Raw genomic sequence first — 24,392 nt, 5'->3', positions numbered from 1 at the left:
TCGAACAACCCGGGCACACCCGCCCTCACTAAGTCCAACCAAGAGACACCACGAAGCCGAAGAGGATGACAGTTTTTTTTCCCTCTAACTCATCTCGACGAGCTCTTTCGCCCCCTACAAATTGAAAGCTCTTTTACATTACTACAATAACCATGTCTAGATGGTGTTTTTACTAAGAAAAGCGAAATAAATTGGGATCGGGCACACTGACAAGCAAACTCAATTGTCATACTCCTTATTCAAGTTGATGGCACAGTTGAACAGACATTTGTACACTAGACCGAACTACAACTCAGCGTAGTGAACAACGTTTCGCTAGGCTTTGACCGATTGGCTGTTAGACGTACAGCGATACAATAGTTGAATAATAGGGGACTTAACGATATGGGTGGAAATCACTAAATACATACATTGACTCACTGCGGGGTGTAAGATAACAGAAGTTAGATAACTTGGGGACAAACATAAAGATAAATCTGCATAGGAATGAGATAACCACGCCGGAGCAAGGAGTTATAGATGGGAATAAAACTACAGCAAAACGAAAAATGAACACACACACACAATACGATTATTTAAGAAGAAAAACAGAAAAATGAAAAAAGTTGAAACAGCGTAATATTATTATTAACTGATTGTGATCATCATGAATGAATATAATGTACCTTTTTCTGTATATTTTGTACATATGGATTATAATTAATGATTAAAATTGCAAGAAATAAAATATTTAAAAAATTATTACTTGATGTGGTGCAGAAATAGATAAAAGAAAATTCTCTCTCACAAAAACATACTCTTATAATTAAACAAGTTCTATTTTATTATTCTTTTATTACAAATTCGCCTGATGGGGGACATGATCTAAGTGTAAACATCCAATTTCCGAATTATATACTGAAAAAATGCGAGAATCGAGAAGCTCATTCCCAAGGGAAGATATGACGCCTTAATCCATGCCCAGAGACTGTAACGAAACAGAGAGAAAAAAAAATCCAATTAAACTCTGTCGTCGATCGCGCCGTCTCAGTTCGTTCAACACGTACTCGTACGGATCATCAGAGATGGTAAACGAATCCCCCATCGGTTCATCGCCACAGTCATCGATGATGATCGTCGGCAGCGGGTAGTCGTCCGTGTCTGTTTTCTGCTGTTCGATCTTGTGCACTATTCCTTGACCGTCCAGCACCTTTCCGAAGATGGTGTGCTTTCCGTTGAGCCACGGAGCCGGCAGGGTTGTGATGTAAAATTGACACCCGTTGGTGTTCGGACCCCGGTTGGCCATTGCGACGAACCCCGAGCCGGTGTGATTGATGTTGAGATTTTCGTCATCGAAATACTTGCCGTAAATGCTGATAGAACCGTGACCATCGCCGGAGACAATGTCTCCACCTGCGGTTAGTGTGCGATAGAATTGAAGATGTTAGAAAAATTAAAGTTTATTTGACATTTCGAACTCATTTGATTTTATTTTCGTTCAAACCATATTCGTTAGAAAATGCAATCCGACGTAATATATAATAAAGCTGAATGCAACGTGTAACTAGAAATTTTCGGTTGGGTATATTTTTTGTGGGCTGAGGTGATACGCATTTGCATGTGGAATTTGTAAAAAGATGGGATTAACCCTTTCATGCCCAACTTTTTTCTAGTGCGTGTAGGGTTTCAAAACTATTTTTTTCTTAAAAACGATGGGGTCAAGAAACTCGAAAAACCTTTTTTCATAAAAGTAAGTGCTTCCCTTGCAGTGCTAGAAGCTAATCAATTTTTACCTTCCAATGCTCACTACAATTCTCCTAGAATATTTACAATAGTTCAACTCCGTGAATAACGAAGACAAAAATAGTCTAAATTGATAAGTTTAATAAGTTTTCACTAATATTGCAACATAACGAAGTTATATGAAAAATTCATTTTCCGTCGTCAACGTAAACTATCCCTGGCAGCACTGCTCTATCGGAGTTCAATCAGACTAATTGCAATAACTTCAGTTCTAGAGCTGATCCTTGTAACTATTAATACTCAAATGAAAGCCAATAGACACACTTATTAGCCTTACTTGTTTTTGTGAGCAAATCTTGCGTTAATCAAAAGTTACAGCAGTTTAAAAACGTTGTGCACAAACAACATGAACATGAATGGGTTAAAGAGTAAGCTGGGGCTCAAGGGCGTACCTAACAGCTTTCGTAACATAACTATTGGTAGAAAATCACAAGAAAATCATACTTTCAAAACGTATTACTAGAAATCTCTTAGTATGGCTGTTGATGCAAGAAATGTTGGTCGGTGCAAGAGTGCGGAGAGCACGGGCAAGAGAAGCCCTGATCAAATTGCCGATTTATGACCACCCACGAATTAAACAATTTGAATCTCTTAATCTTCCTTCATAACTAAAACATACCCATCAACACTTCAAACCCCAAACCTACGTAAAACTGGGACTGGGATCCGATGTGTTGTCAAATACCAAGCTGCGCATGAAGCCTATGGAGCGCCAGGGCGTACTCCACATTATTTTTGACCTTACCCTGTCAAGCGGTGCTCTGACAGGGTTGACTTTCTTTCTCTAGCTATTCGTGGAAACAAAACGGAAAACACTAAGGACACTGTAAAAATGGGTTTGGAGGAAATTGCGGCGATGGAGATGGAAGAGGAGAAGGATTGCGTGGAAAGCAAACTTGGAGAGCTGCTGAATAGCGGCTCAGTGGAGGATGATGTGTCCTGCACTTCGTCCATTTTCAACTTTCCAGATATAGACGAGAATCGGACAGTGACCAGGGAGGACACAGACCAGTCCGGCGGAGCAGCTGGAGGGCTCCGAGAATAAAACAAGAGGAACAGGAAGAACTCGTCACTTAAGCGAAGCGTCGAAGAAACGATATGGGTGGCTGCTGAGAAACGACCGCAAACCCGCTGAAGCGTTAGAGTTGCCAAAAACCCCAATAGAGAAAGCACCATCCAAGCGACAGCGTTCGACGGGCATGGAGTCGCCGGACACTTCTGGGTGCAGGAAGGAACCGCAACCGAAAAGGATCAAGAATCAGGATCCCAGACAGACACTAAAAACTGAGCAGCGCCCAACCTTCAACGAAATGGCCAACTCGTACTCAATGGCCTTCATTCCGGTTGGGTACCCTGTGAATATCCTCAGCCATGAATAACTGAATAACTCGATGCGCGCTGATCGATAGCATCATGGAGCAGAGTTCCAACAATACGGGATCCAAGTTGAGGAAGTGCACCTACAAACAAGGGTATCTCGAAATCGCCTTTGTAGACAAAGATACAGCTAAGTGGCCGCAGGATACAACAGCTACGATCAAGCCCTGGGAAGGCGCTTCATTGGAAGCCGTCGAAGCGTCGCAGATTCCAAAACAAGCGCTTTACATTGAGCATTTCCCCGACAGCATCGACAGGTACGCGGGGAATATCCTCCGGCTGGTACAGAATCAGAACAACAATTTCTGCACAGGATGTTGGAGAGTCGTGAAGAGAACTACGGTCCCAACACAACTAGCTGAACTACGTATTTGGAAAGGCCAAAATGCGCCAGTTGAAGGGGGACCCGGTCTTCGCCGATCGTGGAAGTTCTGGGCAAGCATGGACTGTATAAGCTCCTGTGGGTGACCCAACACGGAGCACTTCACGACGGACTTCTGATCAGAGCAAATCTGCGACAACGGTAACGAGTGCACCGGTGGCAGCCCGTCTCACGAGCAATACACAAAAGCACCCTTTTTTCAATGGAGAATGCAATTTACGCACTAACCCAGTACACGTGCTATTAGTAGATGCCAAGCTACCACACGGGGTATACTGGAGTGTCGGGCTCTCATGGTGACGTAATACTCATTGAACTCCATTGGGTACCGCCATTGTCCCCCCCCCCGGGGCTACCTCTCGGTATTACTTCTGGGGGGGGGGGGGGGTGGCTGTACTTGATGTACTCGCTCACTCTCGCTCACGCGTTCATACGTCCTGTATGAGGCTTACTTGGGTGCTCTCTCTGTCACACTTTGATTCACTCTCTAACACTCCCACATGAGGCTTACTTTTGTGCTCATCTTTTTCATACTTTGCTAGGCTTACTTTTATGCTCGCCTCTAACATACCATGTGAGGCTGACTTGGATGCTCATCCTATCACCTGATTCACTCTCAATCATACCACTCTATTACACCCCTGTCGCTCCCCCTGGCATCCCATGTGGGATATTTTTCTTAGGCCCCACTTCTGACATACCGGGCCCTATTCTCACAGTCACGTCGCCTAGTGACTAGAAGAAAATTTCCTTCTAGTCACCAAGTGACGTGACTGTGAGAATAGGGCCCACCATGCGAGGATTACTTGGGTGCTCATCGTTTTCATACTTTGTGAGGCTGACTTTTGTGCTCACCTCTAACATACCATGTGAGGCTGACTTTTGTGCTCACCTTTCACTCCTCTGCCATACCACGAGGCATCGATAGCTAAGTCCCAACATACTACGCTACGCCCCTCCTATCTTGGCATGAGGTAGTCCACATATACGCCTATACACTCGCTCTTCTGCCTTGCTTCGGGTGGCTGGGTTTATGCCTTACGCGGTTGCCAGTCGCTGCACCAAACCTGCCTCAGCATGAACAGACCATTCACTCACTTTTTCTGCGCTCGGCCTTATTCGCTCCAACTAACCAATCACTAGTTAGTCGTGCCCGTCGTCTGTTGCTCGGTGCGCCAGATTCCCTGCAGGCAATCTGGGTGGTTGTAGTCCAGACTGCGTTCCACTTCTCCACCGCTTGACACATTCGCTGAATAAGGGTATCAGGGGTTGTGTCCCAGCCACAGACGTCAAGCATTGCTCTTCTTTCGACGTCGAACCGATGACATACGAACAGTATGTGTTCGGCAGTTTCGTCTACACCTGGGCAGTCCGGGCAGACTGGGACCTCCGCGTGCCCGAACCTGTGGAGGTACTGTCGGAAACAGCCATGGCCTGACAGGAATTGTGTCAGGTGGAAGTGAACTTCCCCATGGGGTCTTCCCATCCAGCTCAATATGCTAGGTATCAGCCGGTGGGTCCACCTACCTTTCGAGGAGTTGTCCCACTCACGCTGCCATCTGGCGACCGAGGTCACCCTGGTGCGCGGGCTCCCCTATTTCCACGTAGCTCGAAGCACTCCTCATCTTCCCGAATGACCAGCCCGACTGGCATCATGCTCGCTATCACGCAGGATGCATCGTGTGATATCGTGCGGTAGGCAGATATCACTCTGAGGCACATCACGCGGTAGGTGCTCTCCAGTTTCTGTAGGTAACTGGTTACCCTCAGTGCTCTTGACCATGACGGGCCGCCGTACCTGAGGATAGATACGGCAACGCCTGCCAGTAACCTACATCATTGGACATCATTCTCGACAGAGCCGCAACAGCAGTCGACGCTCTCTTGCATGTATAGTCGACATGGCTGCGGAAGGTCAGCTTGTCGTCTATAATGACTCCGAGAGACTTCAGACTTCGCTGTGAAGTGATCGCGACTTCTTCCACATGGATAACTGCATGTTGTGCCGACTTGCGGTTGTTGACGATAACTACCTCCGTCTTATGATGAGCGAGCTCCAGGCCTCTCGCGCTCATCCATTCCTCCACCGTGCTAATCGCGTGTTCTGCGGTTAGTTCTACCTCAGGAATTGACTCCCCGTAGACCTCCAAGGTTACGTCGTCAGCAAAGCCGACGATCTTGACTCCAGGAGGGAACTTTAGTCTCAGAACCCCGTCATACATGAGGTTCCATAGCACCGGGCCTAGGATCGAGCCCTGCGGGACTCCGGCAGTAATCGGAACCCTTTTCTGACCGGCATCGGTCTCGTATAGCAGTACGCGGTTTTGGAAGTAACTTTCCAGGATCCGGTACAAACCCACCGGTAAGCTAAGCCGGTGTAACGAGAGCGCGATGGCATCCCAGCTTGCGCTGTTGAATGCGTTCTTCACGTCAAGTGTCACTAACGCACAGTATCGAATACCTCGCCTTTTCCGTTGGATCGCTATCTCGGCAGTATTTATCACTGAGTTGAGAGCGTCCACTGTGGACTTACCCTTTTTTTTTACAATGGAGAAGACCTTTACGTCTTAGCCCAGTACCAGGCATGTCCAAACACGCCACGGCACCGCGTGCATTTTACCACCGCAACCGAGTGTATTGAAATGAGCACCCCAAGCCAGTGCTCGATGCGAAGCACCGATACACGATAAACGAAGCACCTGTGTCGGTGGCGGTGTTAAATTTTCGATCCGGTGCTTGGATGCTTCGGAAAACACTCGGGCCGGGTGCTTTAAAATTTCTGAAGCACCGGAGCCGAGCGCTTTCAACTTCGGATAACACCTCAGAAACTCTTTGACTTTGCACCCGTATCAAAGCGAGAATGTTTAAGCCCGCTAGCATATGCACAAAAAGAAAGAAAAAAAGATTTTTCGGTGCGACGGAATAAAAGAGAACAGCAAATATACTTCTATTATCACGACAGTTTGATTTTTAGTTAGATATGTAATTATAAAATATCCAAACTCGATGCAAGTATAGATCGCGGATGGTGGATTTTTTTTAATTTTGCGTCTTGGAAATACTAGTCAACGAAAATTCTATTTCTTTATCTGCTTGCAAATGTATATCTAATTGAAAGCAAAAAAAAAATGAACTTTGCCATCGATAAACATCTTTTTATTTTTTTATGATCCCAATCTATACGGATAACGCACATATGGTGCTTAGCTCAATTTGAATCTATTCCTATTGCCGCCATTTGGGGCACACGTTTCGAATTTTCGATCAATCAATCACAAGTATTTCACAGTATTTGGATACTTTTTATTATACGAAACTTTGTTACCGATTTTTAGACATTCTATCTATGGCGTAATAATAAAGTATTGAGTCATTTCATGTCGCAAACTCTATTACAATATTTAGCTAAAATAGTGATGAACTGCCTCATAGTGCTTTTTAGGCTGACAAAATGGAGACACTGAAAAAATCTGTTTATCCGGTTACCAGGTTGTTTTGAAAAAAGAATTAATTTCAGTTAGAATGTCAAATTACAGTACTAATTTTATCATTGCGGTCAATAAAACGTATTTTCAGAGGAGCTAATCTCATATAAAATTGTGGCCCTTCGCTAAAACAAGGTCATGTATAAGGTGATCATATTTCACAAATATTTCATATTCATTCCAAGCACTCCGTCCTGGTAAGTTAAAAGGAAGGGAGGCTTCGCTTTACTCTAATGGAACTGGAATTGTTCATATCATTTGTAGCAAGTTACCTACTGCAGAGAACTTTAAATTTCAAAATTACTTGAAACACGTTATCGTATGTAAAGGCGTTAGGTTACAATCAAGGTGCGCCCATACGATTTATTTCCGCTTTATACGTCATTACCAGTGCCATTACAAAACTTTTAACACAGCACAATGCATAGAAATGAATTTTGGCCGAACTTCATTACTTTTCTGGCACATCCAACGGCGTCCGTGTGTTGACGTGCCGTTTGGTTCGCTGTACTATAGACTTATAGAGCATTAATCTAGAAAAATTCTACGTTATCATAAATATCGCTAGCTAGTGTCCTAGTCCTTATCAGTTCTTCGATAGTTATACTATATAAGCTATATTCATTATTCCGCATGTAAACTCAATAAAACAAAGACAAATTTAGTTGACAAGATGGTAAGTGATCACCCAAACTACATTCTGAAGTGATGCAGTTTGAAATCTGAAGACTAGATTTTTGTCTTGCTATATTCTGCATTTTTAATAATTGAACCGATACCTTGTCCTTTTTATATCTATTCTGCTTTAAGGCATAAAAAAGCCAGCTTCAAATGGGTTTTTACAATTTGATCGGCAAAATTTAATTTCTGCATGCATTTTAGATACATAAAATTTTATTTGACTGTCTAAAGAGATTTAAATTCTTGCACAGTATAGTGGGTGTGTAGACTTACCAGTCATAGAGAGTATAACTGTACTGGAAACAGTGATCGATGTAAGGATATGCGATGATTTTTGCTGATACGGTCAGGCATCTATCATCGACATAACTTTTTATTGTCCGTCGGAGATGGCAAACATGAGTTGGAAAGTTTGTGAAAACTAAAAGCATATTGACCACCAGACCATCCAGTACAATATTGGTCAATGAAGTTATGCTTTGTGTAAGCACTACGCACAGGAAGAGACTCCTCTCACTTAAACGTCGAGAAGTTAGCTAAAGCATGTAACACCACAACACCAACGAAAAGCTCATTAATTTACTTTATTTTTTTAGTTGTTGAAAAATTAATTGACTTACACCAGAAAATCGAATAACAGACCAATGATTTCCCGGATAATGCGACCTGTAATGCAATAAATACACCTTAAGTTTGTTTGAGAATTCATGCACAAATAGCTATACAAAACTGAAATATATCATGAACCCGTTAACAATATATTATATAAATGAAAAGCAACTGAAAAGACAAATCACACCTTGGAATTTTACAAATTGAATAGAGCCAAATTGATATATTTACATTTAACATATTTTATTTTAGATTCGATTACCCGGGGTAAGATTTTTTAAATCCCCGGATATTCGAATCTGATCTGTTTATTATTTGGAATAAATTTCCCTTTTTCCACAGCAAAACAAAAAAAATATGTGTGCATACTTTGCATCTATAAGATGTTAACAACGTTCTTAAGAAATGATACTTGAATTTGGCTTGGTTCGTCAATAGACCATCGGTATAATTTGTGTTGGGTTTGTGTAAATCATAGAAATTTAAACGCGTATGTAAATGATATGTTCCCACGCGAGTTGACTTATTTCGCTTGCGTATTATCATATGATAAGTTGTTTCTTTTTACTTTTACTGTAAATTTTGACAAATGAACAGTATATTTGATTGAATTTATTAGAATGACAAAATAGGATGATTTGTATTGAACAAAAACCAAGATCTAAAAATTGGAATACAAACTTGGATGCACTACCATTTACCCGAAAGGTAGACTGAAAATATTGGTCCTAAAGTTGACCGAATAAAAATATTTAAAATCAACATTTTTTTCTATCACGCATTCCTATTTGCTTTTCAATTCAATTTAGGCGCATATGTATTTCCATACCTGAATAAAATTTTCAAACTGAGCTATTTAGTACTAAGTAGCGGAAAACTTTGACACTTTAGTCTTTCAATGATACTTTTAGTAATACAAATGTGAAGGTTACAATCCAATCGCTATTAATCATTAAATAGTTAGTCTTAATATTATTTTTTTTAGTTTTTGGAAGAGAATTTTCTCTTATTTTTAAAGAATACAAATGACCGGACGATATTTAAATTTCGAAGTGCAGAAGAATCTTTTTAATTTTGATACTGAATAAAGGTCAGTTATGGTCTTCAAACGTAATACTCGGACTGAGGTTGTTTGATGTAAGAGTTGGCTAAGATGTACAATTCGACTTCAGTACCAACGCCAATTTAAATCCATTCATTCATCTATTTATAATTCCTACATGCATACCTACTTAATCCTTCCTTACTGTATAATGCATTACAGATTCTTCATAAAGTACCAAGCTTGTTCATGCATATGAACGCACAAATTGCTTTGAGCCACTTACCAAGCGACAGCAATAGCGCGGCGATAATCGCTACCGAAATATAAGCTGCCGTGTTTTACGAATTTAAAAACACTCGGTACGGTGCCTGCCGATGTCAGAAACACCTCGGTTGCGGTGCCTGCCGATGTGAGATGCACCTCGGTTACGGTGCCTACCGAAGTCAGAAACACTCGGGTCGGTGCTTTGCCGAAGCAACGAGCACGGTGGTTAAATATCATGCGCTGGCACCGACACCGGTGCCTTGGTATCGGCGACCGGTGTCTGCTGTTGAGCACCGGTACGGCGTGCCAACTTCAATCCTCTTGGTGGCGTGTTTATTGGTAGAAGTGCCCACCGAGCAGCACCGTTCGGTGCTTTTGCCATGCCTGCCCAGTACACGTGCTATTGGTAGGGTCCAATCTACCACACGGGGTGCACTGGGGGCGTGTCGGGCTCGAATGGTTACCAGCCATTAATACCGACTAAACTCCATTGGGCTCCGCCATCATTCCTCCCAGGAACTACCTCTCGGTATTACTTCTGGGGGGATGGCTGTACTAAATGTACTCATTCACTCTCACTCACGCGTTCATACATCCTGTATGAGGCTTACTTGGGTGCTCTCTCAATCGCACTTTGATTCACTCTCAAACACTACCACATGAGGCTGACTTTTGTGCTCACTTTTTGCGTTCCATGCGAGGCAGACTTGTGTGCTCACCTTACTCATTCCTTGCTAGGCTTACTTTTGTTCTCGCCCCACCCATACCATGTGAGGCTGACTTGGGTGCTCACCCTATCACCTGATTCACTCTCAATCGTGCCACTCTATTGTACCTTTGTCACTCCCCCTGGCATCCCATGTGCGACATTTTTCTTAGGCCCCACTTCTGACATACCATGCGGACTTACCCTTCCGAAAGCCAAACTGGTTGCTTGACAGACCGTCCGTACCTTCCGCGTACGGGGTTAGCTTGTTGAGGATGATCCTCTCAAGCAGTTTGCCAGTCGTGTCGATCAGACAGATTGGTCTGCACGCCGATGGGTCGCCTGGCGGCTTCCCGGGCTTCGGCAACAGTACCATTTTCTGCCTTTTCCATCTATCGGGGAAACGGCACTCGTCAAGACATCTCTGCATAGCTAGCCTGAACATGTTTGGGTTCGCTATGATCGCTGCCTTGAGAGCGTTGTTTGGAACTCCATCCGGCCCAGGAGCTTTGTTCATTGCTAGGGATTTAGCCACTGCGAGTAGTTCTTCATTCGTCACTGGAGCCACCATTTCGGCCGTGTCCGCACTGTCTCGTAGTGCAGGTGGCCAGGGGCTTGTGGCTCGAGACGGGAAGAGTACTTCGATAATCGTTGCCAACCGGTCCGGTGACCGTTCTGGGGGTGAGGAGCCCTTTTTGGTCTTGGCCATCAAAATCCTGTAGGCGTCACCCCACGGATTCGCGTTGGCACTCTCGCACAGGTTGTCGAAACACGTTCTCTTGCTGCTTTTAATGGCCTTGTTAAGGGCCAATTTCGTAGCTCGAAACACTTCACGGCGGTTCTCTCTTGCATCCTCGGTGCGAGCTCTTTGCATCCTACGTCTAGCTCTGAGGCAGGCTGAACGTAGAGCTGCAATCTCGGCACTCCACCAGTATACCGGGCATCTACCGTTTCTTGGCAGTGTTTTTCTCGGCATAGTGGCGTCGCACGCGCGTGATAGAACAGCTACCAGCGCATCCCCGCTTAGACTGTCGGTGTTGGCCTCCAGTCCCAGGGCCGCGGTGAAAGCTTCGCTGCCGAAGTGATTGGACTTCCACTCGCGTACCTAACAGGGATCTCCCGCCCTCGGATGCTGCACACCATAGTTGATCCTAAAGCGGATTGCTAAATGATCGCTATGGGTGTAGCCTTCGTCTACCCTCCATTCCATGTCTGGAGGCAGACTCGGGCTGGCAAATGTTACGTCAATCCACGCCTCCACTCCGTTTCTACGGAATGTACTAGCGGAGCCATTATTAGCTAGCACAGTATCGAGTTTCGCAAGCGCCTCCATTAGCGCTTGACCCTTGCTATTTGTACAGCGGCTGCCCCACTCCACTGCCCAAGCGTTAAAGTCCCGCTATGACTACCGGTTTCCGGCCCACTAGGTCCGACGAGAGCCTGTCGATCATATGGTTGAACTGTTCTATTGGCCACCTCGGTGGGGCGTAGCAGCTGCAATAGAACACACCATTGATCTTGGCAATCGCCACACCCTCGGCGGAGGAGTGTACTACCTCTTGAACCGGGAACCGTCCCGTTGTACAGATTGCCACCATTCCAGACCCGTCCGACACCCAATTACCGTTGCCGGCAGGGATGCGGTACGGGTCTGATAAGAGGGCGACATCTGTCCTCGACTCCGAGACCGACTGCCACAGCAGCTGTTGGGCTGCTGCACAATGGTTAAGATTTAGCTGTGTGATGTTCACGGCTTCTTCTTATTTAACTCACCGAAGGGACACGAAGGTCCGCCCATAGCATGTTTATGGGCTTGCTTCTTAGCGGTGCAGATAAGGCACTTGTGTGCCTTAGTGCAACCCCGCTCTTTATGTCCCTCCTCGCCACAGCGACGATATAGTTTGCTCCTATCTATGCCCTTGCACTCGTAGGCTTTGTGGCCGGACTCAAGGCACCGATAGCACATATCCGCTGAAGGCGGCTGGGGTATGCTAATAGGGCATACCGACCAGCCGATCTTCCGCTTCCCTTTCTCGGTTACCTTTTTGGCATCCGCCTTCAGTAGCCTGAGGTAGGCTACCTGGGTGCCAGAGGGTCCATCTCTAAATCCCACAGAGGCCCGCTCGATTGTGACGTCGCATTGTTCCTTAACGGCTGCGACGACATCTTCTGCGGTCGTGAACTCGTCCAGATGCTTGCACTGGAGAGTAATTTCCGCTCCTAGCGACTTGACTTGGGCGCCTTCACCAAGGACCTCTTGGGCCAAGGCCTTGTATACCGCACTAGATTGTGCGCCTCGCTTCAGCACCAGAAGCATTTCTCCCGTGTTGGTGCGTCTCACGCTACGCACATCTTGCCCAAGGGCCGAAAGGCTTTCGGCCACCTTCATCGACTTTAGGACATCGGCGTATTTGTCCTTGTCGGTTTTTAACCACAAGGCCTCGCCTCTGTCCTTGGCCTTCTTCGCGGGCCGCGGTACCTCCGGTGTCGGTGCCGGCTTCTTCTTGGTGACCAGCGTCCAGGGGTTTGGGCCCCCCTGTCCCGGTCGCGCCGGGTTGCTGGTACCAACGCTCTGCTCAGCGAGGTCACTCTCGCCCTCGCTTACCTCGGCCAGACGGCGCTTGGCCTTAACGGTTGCACGCCGTATGGTGTCGGTTTTTGCACCCTCGCCTGGCGACTTCCTAGGGCGCTTCGCGTTTGACGCCGTCTTACGATTGCCCTTGCCCTTGCCTTTTCCCTTCGAGGGGAACTCGGCCGCCGCTTCGAGCGACGTGGCTGCTCCGTAGAAGGTGAAGGCCACCGTCTGAGTGCCTGTATCGACCTTCTCTCTTCCCTCCCTCTTGGAGGCCACTGTCTGGGTTTCTCTGTCGGACTTCTCCCGACATTCCACCCTCTTGGCATAAGCCTGCTGTTTCTGTCTTGCGACACGAACAGTTTTTCGGAGTTCCAGGAGACTGTTTTAACTCCTTGCTTATGTTTTGTTTTGCGCTAGTGTACTCGATTATTGAATCGAGCTGCTCCACCACTTTGCGCATCGCAGATAGTGGCCCGTCCGGTGCGTTGGTAGGGATATTTCCTACCGCTGCTGGGGGGTCACTGGTGCTTTCAGATGCAGCACTCATCGCTCCACTACTCTCCCCACGGGGGGAGACCTCGCCAAACCACCTCTAGCAAAGGGGTTTGGCACCTCCGATTGTTTGTTGTTTTTGTTCTCCATATCAAATCCCACGAGTAGCGCGAGAATAAACGTCCGCCACGCCAGAGCTCCGCATTAACGTGGTAAGGGACGCTTACTGTGGGGGTTGCCCAGGTACCCCACAGGCTCCGTTAACGATCGAGCATCTTTTTCACCCCCTCGATCACTCATCCCTCGGCACGGGTCGCTTCACGCCTTGGAATTGGGGTTATGACCTACCTGGCTTTACGTGGTGACCTCGGCCCAGATCGTCACAACCATCCTGCTTTACCAGGGCTTTGGACCTGTAGCTCTGGTTCTCAATAGTTCCATGTACGTATATTATTACAGACATGCCACTATTGAGTTCCGTCATTCGCTAGCGGAGTTGGGGTACAATAGGTATAGGGCATTATATTTGCTATGTTATTGCAGAGGTCGCTTATCTTGTGTGAATTAGATATTATCTTTATAGCACATCATGATACGAATAAAGCGCACTACTTCCGGAAATGATTCGATTGTTAAGAACCAGAGAAAATACGATTGTCGCTGGTTGGATTTTCCAGTTTTCAACTGCAACCAGAATACACGGTAGAGAACATCGTTGACGACTGTCATTTTGGCTGTTACTGTGGATCAGCTGTATTTGTTACTGCGTCGTTTATGTTTTCACGTGTTCTGCGAAAACGCATTGTCTTTCGTCTTCAGTACAGTACATTAATTCAATGTAAAAAATGTCAAGTTATTTTTTTCTTACATAAAAATTAATGCAATATGAACATGAAATATACACTAGCGGGCACGATAGGCCAACCATTTGGGGGCACTATAGGTCACTACTGATCGTCTCACAGCTAAGCAACTACGTGAGCCGGAATGAACAACTTCAATTACACACTCTGGTGACGACGAGGACACCGAAGAAGTCATTCGCAAGTACAAAGCCAGGCGTAGCTACCGAAAAAAGAACATGTTTTTTCAGCATTTTCTTTCACGGTTTCATAATTTTTCACATCATTTGCCACTTCTTATGTTCTTACCTGTATGACATCAATTTAATTTTTAAATAATCTGCAGTATAAATACTCTTCAAATACAAGTTGATACAGTGATTTTCTAGGTGTGTACATTGTTTAATTTAACCTCAAATATAGTGACCTGCCATACTCCCAGATTAAAAAAAACATCGAAAAAGAGTGTTTTCGCCGTATTGGATTTGGCTTGAAAAATATTTAGCCTGGCATAAAACCATTATTGCCAAAACGTTGCCAGATGTATAACCTTTCCAACGAGTGCTTGTTTGTCAAAAACTCCGAAAATACCATCATACGAGTTCACTAAAGAAAACTAACCTACTTGACCCCACTCTACTCTACTATTACTTCGATACTTCGGAAGGCATCTTATGACGCCTCACGAGGTATGGCATACCTTTCCCAAACGGATCCTCAGCTACATTAATAATGTACTATGTATATGTGACTAGCTGTAACCCGGTGCGCTTCGCTACACCCATCAGGACTAAACGAAATATTTTAACAATACTAAAAATAACAAATATTTTTGTTACAAAGAAGAAACTTATTGTAATTCTCGCGGATAGACAATGTTCTTAGTTTGACCACCTGGAGCACAATTAAATTAATTGCTCTGTTTTCCTACACACAATCGTTTTAAATCCCTTGGTATCATTCGAATTTGAGGTAACAGTACATCTGCTTCTTTATATTTTCTAGTTACAATGGTCGCTTAAATGAAATTTTTCAACCAAAGCACAGTTGTGGTGGGTCGATGTTGCGCAGTAACTAATATAATAGGCACACAAAGTTTCAATTGCAACACATGCGGTGCACAGTGTTGCAAAACGACGTTTTCACGATCAAAATTCAATAACTCCTGAACCATTGGTTTTGGAGAATGGTTTTTTTCAAAGAAGTTTCTGGATATAAATAGATGCATCTTTTGATATAATGAATTGAGTTATTAATCCCCTAAAAGTGAGATAGAAAATTTATTTCCCCGAATAATTTAGCTAGAAACTCGCTGTCTTCAGTAAAGTTCTAGAAAATATTATTGTGAAAATCTTTACTGAAGGTACTAAAGCTCTATATAGTAACAGTAGCGAGATATGTAGGTTTGCTTGGGATAGACTAATTCAAAACACTTTTTCGAATATAACTTTTTACGATTACTTTTTATTATGAAAAGTGTCTTCTACAAAATTGTTAAAAGCGATAAAATACACATTTTTTTTAAACAACGAAGAATCTGTAGCTCTCGAAACAACAAAGTTATTGTCAATTTTCGAATATTTTTTGATCAATTTACACCTTAAGCAACGTCCTTAATAGCAAAAATTCGTACTATGCTATAAAAAAATTCGTAGAAAGGACTTTATTCTTTCGTTTAAATATAAAAACCTTCGTCTGACGGAGACTGCTGGGTAGTATTTCCTCATAGTGTTGATGGTCAAAAACTTTTTTCGCAAAACCCATCTGTATCCGATTTGGTAATGCCAAATACTACCGAAAAATTGGATCTTTCATCGAAATTGTAATTTCACCTAAATTGAGTGGCCATTTTTAGAAAGTTACTCAGTAATATTTGTGATACATTTGCTGTAAAACTTTCATAACGATGGGAAAGATTTGTTCGAGTTACGATTCCGGCCAGCTGAAGAAAAGAAAAACGCGTTTAGCGTTTAAAGTTTTCAGTACGCGCAGGGTTTACCCAAGAGGTTAGTGGCTTAGTTAAAAATTGGTACATTTATATACTTTAATCGTCTTTAGTACATACTTTTTAGGATACTTGCTCAAATTACAGGCCAATAAAAATTTCGATTTCTTGAAAATTCCCGTGGTGTAACAATCTCTAAACCGCATTTAAAATTCTTGCTGTAAAACTATTGTGTAGTTATTTATAGCACGATCTATCGCTAATGTTAAATTATATCTAGGCCTTGTCGTAGTTTCAAGGAAGTATGGTATAGAACAGATTCTATTAATGGCTCAAACTATCGCTCAGGCTTTCACATTCAATTGGTCGGTGTTAAGTCAGACCGGACTAAGTCGCAAAACATAAAAAAATAAGATAATGGCAACATTGGATATAGAATTTCATCAGCTACATTCAACTTTTGCCAGATTTGAAATATGTAACCATAAACAAGAATTATGGAAAACAATAATTTCCAATTATAACGTAGAGGATACTGCGATTCAAACTTTAAAGCCGTCCGGTCTGACTCAACACCGACCAATTATCTCCGGGTTGTAAAGGTACATGGCAATGGTACATGTAGTATTTGAAACAGTAATTCTAACAAGAGTTATTCACTAGATAGAAAATTTATTTCCCCGAATAATTTAGCTAGAAACTCGCTGTCTTCAGTAAAGTTCTAGAAAATATTATTGTGAAAATCTTTACTGAAGGTACTAAAGCTCTATATAGTAACAGTAGCGAGATATGTAGGTTTGCTTGGGATAGACTCATTCAAAACACTTTTTCGAATATAACTTTTTACGATTACTTTTTATTATGAAAAGTGTCTTCTACAAAATTGTTAAAAGCGATAAAATACACATTTTTTTAAACAACGAAGAATCTGTAGCTCTCGAAACAACAAAGTTATTGTCAATTTTCGAATATTTTTTGATCAATTTACACCTTAAGCAACGTCCTTAATAGCAAAAATTCGTACTATGCTATAAAAAAATTCGTAGAAAGGACTTTATTCTTTCGTTTAAATATAAAAACCTTCGTCTGACGGAGACTGCTGGGTAGGTTACGTATAAAACCAATACTTCTGAAAGCATGGTGGATCGACTGAATTAAATAATTCAACACGTAAATCCATAGATTTATATGCGTAACAGAATTACCATCGATTTTATTTTGGATGGAGTAGTGTATGAAATTGAAGTCAATATACGCAATCGATTGATTCTTCAACAGAGTGTATTATTTTACAAAATCATGTGGAAATGTGGTGCAATTTATTGTTGCATCGATTAACATTTTCCCAATCCATATATCTCACTTTTTTGGCGAATTGACCTACGAAGGGGACTATAAGAATCATTCAATAAAAGTATGCACATATAGTGAAAAGTTCTGTTTTCGAAACATATTTACAATGATACGAAAACATAACGGAGTGTTGATGGACGTGGGTAAAGTGAATTCATAAAAAATGGCACATTAAAAAAAATATTTTGGCGATACAGAGAATGTTAGTATATTCATTCACTTTCCATATAATCACTGCACAATTGAACAATATTTCTTCGAATATCATAGCAGAATACTGAAAATTGAGCCAGTGACAGAAAATCTCTGGAGGTATCTCGTTGAAAAGTTGCTTTGTGGTGTACATCATAAATCAAAATATATTGGACCAATCGTTTTCAACGTTTGCACAGTTCTTCTACATATCCCCAGGTATTGATTGAAGCTTTTATTTTTTTCTTGATATTTGAATTTTTCGTAGCATTCTGCAGCTAAAAATGCAATTTTCGTTTAAAAATCATGAAACTTATTTTTGTGAACAAAGTTATGATCTTTAATGATGTTATGATATGAAGGAGAACTGTGCAAAATCAAACAATTTGGTTCAGTAGATTTTGAGTTAAGCTGTACATCGGATTTATTCGAGGTGTCTCCTAAAGATTCACTGTAACACACCAAATTTTCAATATTTTACGGTGAACATTTAGGAAAATATTGCTTAAATGTTGCATTATTGACTGAATAGACTAACACTCTCGGTATCGCCATTGTTTTTTTGAGTACGATATTTTTTCAACAATAATCCTACCCCCTTAAGCAAGAACTGATTACATCAGTAGGTGTCGACTAACGGGTAAAATTTGACGAAGATCGCCGACCACGCCGATAGGTTACTTTTATGGGTCATCGTGAATTCGTCCTATATAACAGTGTTGCATTCTTTCAGCATTTTGCTTACATCCAAATTTTGATTGATATTGTAAGTAACGTTTTCCGCAAGCGCAAGATTTAGTAGTTATTTTAGGGCAGAGGTGTTCGTCCATCATCCAGCAATGTTGATTTAACTTCAGATGAAGCGATCGCAAGTGCAATTTTCAATTTAATTTTCAATTTAATTTTCGACAATTTCGTGCAATTCATCAGTATTATATTGTCATTCGCGTAATAGATCTCTATCAAAAAAATTCTTGCCATTCCATTTATGTGCTGGTAAACATACATGCAACAAAATTTTAAATTTTTGAAGTAATTTGTAGATATTGCATCAGAAACCCTCCCTCTCCTTCAGATTCCGAAACCAACAATCATGTACCGTCTTGGTGGAAGAAATACTTATGCCAAATCAAATATAATATATATAGCTAAAAAGGGTTCTTCAGTACACCCCCCCCCCCTCTCCCTTTCCTCGGCTTAGGTACTTCTCACCCTCCCATCGAGCACAAAAACCACCCCATGACCATCTCCTTAGTGGAAGGAATACTTATGTCAAAATTGAATTCATCGCTAATAATCACATTGAATGAATAGATAAGGATTATTACATTCTTCGCCCCCCCATTTCGTGGTCCACTCCCATCAACCATTGGTTGAGTGGGAGAAATACATATATCAAATACTAATAAATATGGAGATATAAATAATTCTTTGCCTAAAAACAGCCCCCCCCCCCCTCAAGCTCAGTGTACCCCCCCCCAAAAAAAAAACCATGCCATGAACATCTTCTTGGGGGAAAGAATACGTATGCCAAATTTAATCAAGATCGGACTTGTAGTTTAGAAGTAGTTAGCGGACATACATACAAACATACATTGATTTTTATATATTTAGATTTTTAAGACCAAAAACTGAGGTCCATCCTAGAGGCAGATCACTCTAGTAATGTTGTTATACAATTTGCATCAAATTAGAAAAAAAAATGCATTTAAGTTCCATTTTTGTGTCAACTTTGCATTCCATTGCAGAAAAATTTATTCAACATACATCCTACGTTGATCCACGTTGTTCGACGTTTTGTTGAATGTAGGGTAAGTTTTTTGATAGGGTTTTGACGTCTTACACGCAACGCAAAATACATTGTGAATTTCTATTTTGATGGAAACAAATGCATTTAATTTCGCTGGTTTTTAAAAATGCATCACAAGTGATCTGTCCCTAGGGTCCATCTCTTTATTTCATTTTGGTTTATAAAAACTTTTAAAAAATATACCAAGTCAAAGAAAATCTGTGGTTACTGGTGGTTATTTTGTTAAAATCGGTCAATTAGGTCGCTCGTAGTATTTTTTTTAAATAAACGGGCTACAAACATGAAATGTGAATATAATGGCACAGACTAACAGACATAACACTCGAAAACAATGCTTCGTCCGCTTCAACGGTCCTTTCAAATATATTTATAGTTGGGACTGTGGCCGCATTTGTGATGATGGCGCCACTGACATGAACAATCATGCGGAGGATAGACCATTAGTGAAAAATTGTTCCCAAACTAGCAAATGAGTGTTTGGGACCGTATATGAAAGGTGGAGTTAGTGTTCTGGGAAAATGGACGGATCGATATTTTTAGAGGAATTTCCTCATAGTGTTGATGGTCAAAAACTTTTTTCGCAAAACCCATCTGTATCCGATTTGGTAATGCCAAATACTACCGAAAAATTGGATCTTTCATCGAAATTGTAATTTCACCTAAATTGGGTGGCCATTTTTAGAAAGTTTGACTCAGTAATTTTTGTGATACATTTGCTGTAAAACTTTCATAACGATGAGAAATATTTGTTCGAGTTACGATTCCGGCCAGCTGAAGAAAAGAAAAACGCGTTTAGCGTTTAAAGTTTTCAGTACGCGCATGGTTTACCCAAGAGGTTAGTGGCTTAGTTAAAAATTGGTACATTTATATACTTTAATCGTCTTTAGTATATACTTTTTAGGACACTTGCTCAAATTTCAGGCCAATAAAAATTTCGATTTCTTGAAAATTCCCGTGGTGTAACAATCTTTAAACTGCATTTAAAATTTTTGCTGTAAAAACTATTGTGTAGTTATTTATAGCACGATCTATCGCTAATGTTAAATTATATCTAGGCCTGGTCGTAGTTTCAAGGAAGTATGGTATAGAACAGATTCTATTAATGGCTCAAACTATCGCTCAGGCTTTCACATTCAATTGGTCGGTGTTAAGTCAGACCGGACTAAGTCGAAAAACATAAAAAAATAACATAATGGCAACACTGGATATTGAATTTCATCAGCTACATTCAACTTTTGCCAGATTTGAAATATGTAACCATAAACAAGAATTATGGCAAACAATAATTTCCAATTATAACGTAGAGGATACTGCGATTCAAACTTTAAAGCCGTTTTTCTCGAAATCAATATTTTGTCACTTAGTCCGATCTGACTCAACACCGACCAATTATCTCCGGGTTGTAAAGGTACATGGGAATGGTACATATAGTATTTGAAACAGTAATTCTAACAAGAGTTATTCACTGATTTATATGATCTCATCAGAATATGACTTCTACGCCAACGTGCAAGTACAGTTGTGATTCGCTGGTTGGTCACTTTTTAACTGGACCGCTTTATGGTTGGACCTCCGCTAGTTGGTCCATTATTCAACTCAAAGGCATCTTAATGTCAAAATCTCACGTCAAATTCACTTTGACAATCAAACTGAAAACAATTAGAGATGTAAGCAGATTTGCGGTCCAACTAGCGAATCAAATTCGTTTGTTGATCAGAGGCTGTGGTCCAACGAGCGAATCATGAGTGTAGTGTTTCTTATTGGTCTTAACATTTATGTGCTCTGTTCAAGTAGATTATACCATACTGATGAGTCAAAGACTTTTTCAATTATGCTATATTTCACCCTTAGGAGAAAAATTGGGTAAACACCAAAACTGAGTCAAAGACTTTCTCAAGTTATAGGCATTGTACCTTCTAAATTAGATACGGAATTTGCTTTCCGACTTCGTCTCATCAGAATCCGACACTAACTTAGTGACAGGATTAAGCTAGCGCCGGATTGACGCTTGGTCCAAAAACGGAGACAATTTGTATTTCTGAGTAAACTCCTAGTCATGCGTGATGTCCCGCTAGAAAACAAGCTCATTTTAAGCTGACTAATGAAATCGAAACATTTGCTTTGACTTAGAAGACGCAAATGCAAGATGCACTGTGCTATATTTCTCCTTAGTGGAGAACAATTTAGGCAACAATTATTTTTTCTCTATTAAGAAGAAAATTGTTTAAAACCATCTTTGCGAGTGAAGAACACCAAACCTATTACTAAATTTGTTATGGAATTTACGTTTCGACTTTGTCTCATACCTTCTGCACAGGTGATTTAAAAAAAATGGGCTCTAACGTGATTAAAAACCCTATTTACACTGAACATACGACTTGCCTTGAATTATGAACTTCTGGATAACTCGATGAAAACGGCTTCCTTTGTACGAAATTCCATCGATGCCATTGATGCAAATCTCTCTAAAATTCGCCACCGTTCTAGGAGCTTCCTCACCAAACAGTCCGATAATCATACGCCCGCGTTCCTTTCCGTCGATGGAAACATCCATGAACACTTGTGAGGTTACTCTAAACGTAGCTGCTTGGGCCTGAAAATAACACAGAATCCTAGAAAACCACTTCCCAGGAGATGGCAGTTGCTCCACTTACATTTACCGTTAACGCCACTAGCATCCAATACGTGCTCCAGAACATGTTCTGATCGACGACACCCGGTTGTGATTGCAGTACTTAAAGCAAAGAAGGACTGAATAGAAGTGTGCACATCGGCGAGGCTCATCGAACGTTGACCGGCTGCAATGGACTAGTTGGGCTTTCTCTGTTCAATATTGCACCATCTTTTCGTCATACATGCATGTTTCCCCTGATGGAGGAAGCCCTAGGAAAGCGATGGTATATTGATTTTCTACAGTCCTGTGTTAACTATTGGGGGAACTCACTTGTCTCGATGTTCCCTTTTATCTACGCAGTATTTTTGAATGTTACATAATCGCCGATTTCGTTATGTTTCAAACGAATTTCGATCAAAATCGTGATTCGAGTAGTCTGATCTTTGGGGATTGGTACCTTATTCGAGTTTTTGTATTTAGGCACTTAATTTGAAATTCCTCTTCAGGGACATAATATTTTTTTGGTTCAGGGACATAACACTGCTCACGAATATACCTACTTTCGACAATTCCGGATCTCTCGGGTTCTGGACGTTTTTCTGAGTTAAAGTCCCATCGGTCGTTCGGTGATGATTGAAACGATCTTCATACACCAAGTGCCAAATGGAGGGTATAATATACTTTTGTGTGTTGCATACTCCATCAACTTCTCCACCTCCTCACCCCTTTTCACCTTACACCATCCTTCACTGACCTGCATTCCTTTGATCCCCTACATACATTTTTAGAGAATTTCGCCGCATAACCATATATTTTAGTGAATTTTGGGTCGCTGATAACAAAAAGACTATCGGGGTCCTAGTACATGTACTTTGGTGTTTAATTTTTGACATAGTTTTTCAATGAATAGTTCTAAATAAATATCTATCCTTTAGTCGGTTAAATTAGTGGACACACAGTATCAGAATTAAGAACTCGTTACGTTAATAAAATCCTTCAATGTCATCATTTACACAATTTCATCAATGGCGGCGATATGTGGGGAGAATCCCCCGTCACATATCCCTTGGATGTATGTGTAATGGTTTGATATTTAGAAGTGCCTCAAGAGCAGCAGTCGGAGTCGTGGTGAAAGCACCAGTCAACGCCATGAGCGCCATTCTTTGTAGATGGTTTAGCTTTGACTGGACTGTCACCACCTCTCCCCTCTGCCACCACACAAGGCATCCGTATGACAGTATTGGACGTAAAATTGTCGTGTAAATCCAATAGATGTGTTTAGGTTTGAGACCAGGTCTTTCCAAAAGTTCGTCTGCACTGCCCGAAGGCCATGTACGCTTTCTTGACTCTGAACTCAATGTGAGCAAACCAATTCAGTTTGGAATCCAATATGACTCCAACGTATTTGACTTGATCTACACACAGTAGCTCAGAATCAAAGAACTGCAAGGGACGAACCCCGGTTGTTATTCGCTTCTTCGTGAAAAGAACCATTGAAGTTTTGCTTGGGTTAACTGATAGTTTAACTTGTCGACACCACTGTTCGACAGCTCTTAATGCCTGTTGCATTAAGTCAAAGATTGTTCCGATGCAAAATCCAGTAATTAGTATTTGGTAATCGTCAGCAAACCCGTAGGTTGGAAATCCAAGCTCATCGAGTTTCTTCAACAAGCCGTCAGCTACCAAGTTCCATAACAAAGGTGACAGAACGCCGCCCTGAGGACAACCGCAAATACTCAACTTCCGTATCTCAGCCTGTCGCAGTGACGAGCAAAGTATGCGGATACTAAGCATTGCGTTTATCCAACCCGAGATACATTCAGGTATCCCATGACCGCGCGTCGCTTCCAGAATAGACTGGAAGTACACATTGTCAAAAGCACCCTCAATATCTAAGAACACACCCAAGCTAGATTGCTTGAGCGAGAAGGCTTTCTCAATGTTGTAAACATCGTGAAGCAGAGTGATCGTGGATTTCCCACACTGATATGCATGTTGCATTTTGTGCAGTGGATATTCAACTAAACTAACGTTCCTGATATGATGATCGATTATCCGTTCCAAAGCTTTCAGAAGAAAAGAAGTTAAGCTAATAGGCTTAAAACTCTTGGCTTTTTCATAGTTTGAGCGCCCCCTTTGGGAATAAATCTAACAGTTATTTCTCGCCATGCTTTCGGGATATACCCGGCAGCAAGACTGGAAAGCATAATCTTTTTCAAGACATGTTTAAGAATA

The 24,392-nt window shown here is 41.9% G+C and overlaps 1 protein-coding gene across 1 annotated transcript; it reads right to left on the bottom strand.

Moving 5' to 3' along the window:
* Positions 1-799: 799 nt before the first annotated feature.
* Positions 800-22,363, bottom strand: LOC131682427 (peptidyl-prolyl cis-trans isomerase, rhodopsin-specific isozyme). The gene is made up of 4 exons (XM_058963877.1): positions 22,198-22,363; positions 21,926-22,136; positions 1,047-1,392; positions 800-967 (listed from the first exon to the last, which is right to left on the bottom strand). The coding sequence occupies exons 1-4, from the start codon at positions 22,240-22,242 to the stop codon at positions 865-867; spliced, it is 705 nt and encodes a 234-aa protein (XP_058819860.1). The 5' UTR covers positions 22,243-22,363; the 3' UTR covers positions 800-864.
* Positions 22,364-24,392: the final 2,029 nt, after the last annotated feature.

The sequence above is a fragment of the Topomyia yanbarensis genome, chromosome 2 (genome assembly GCF_030247195.1).
Source record: "Topomyia yanbarensis strain Yona2022 chromosome 2, ASM3024719v1, whole genome shotgun sequence".
Classification (NCBI taxonomy): domain Eukaryota; kingdom Metazoa; phylum Arthropoda; class Insecta; order Diptera; family Culicidae; genus Topomyia; species Topomyia yanbarensis.
This window is presented reverse-complemented; position numbering and strand designations above follow the sequence as displayed.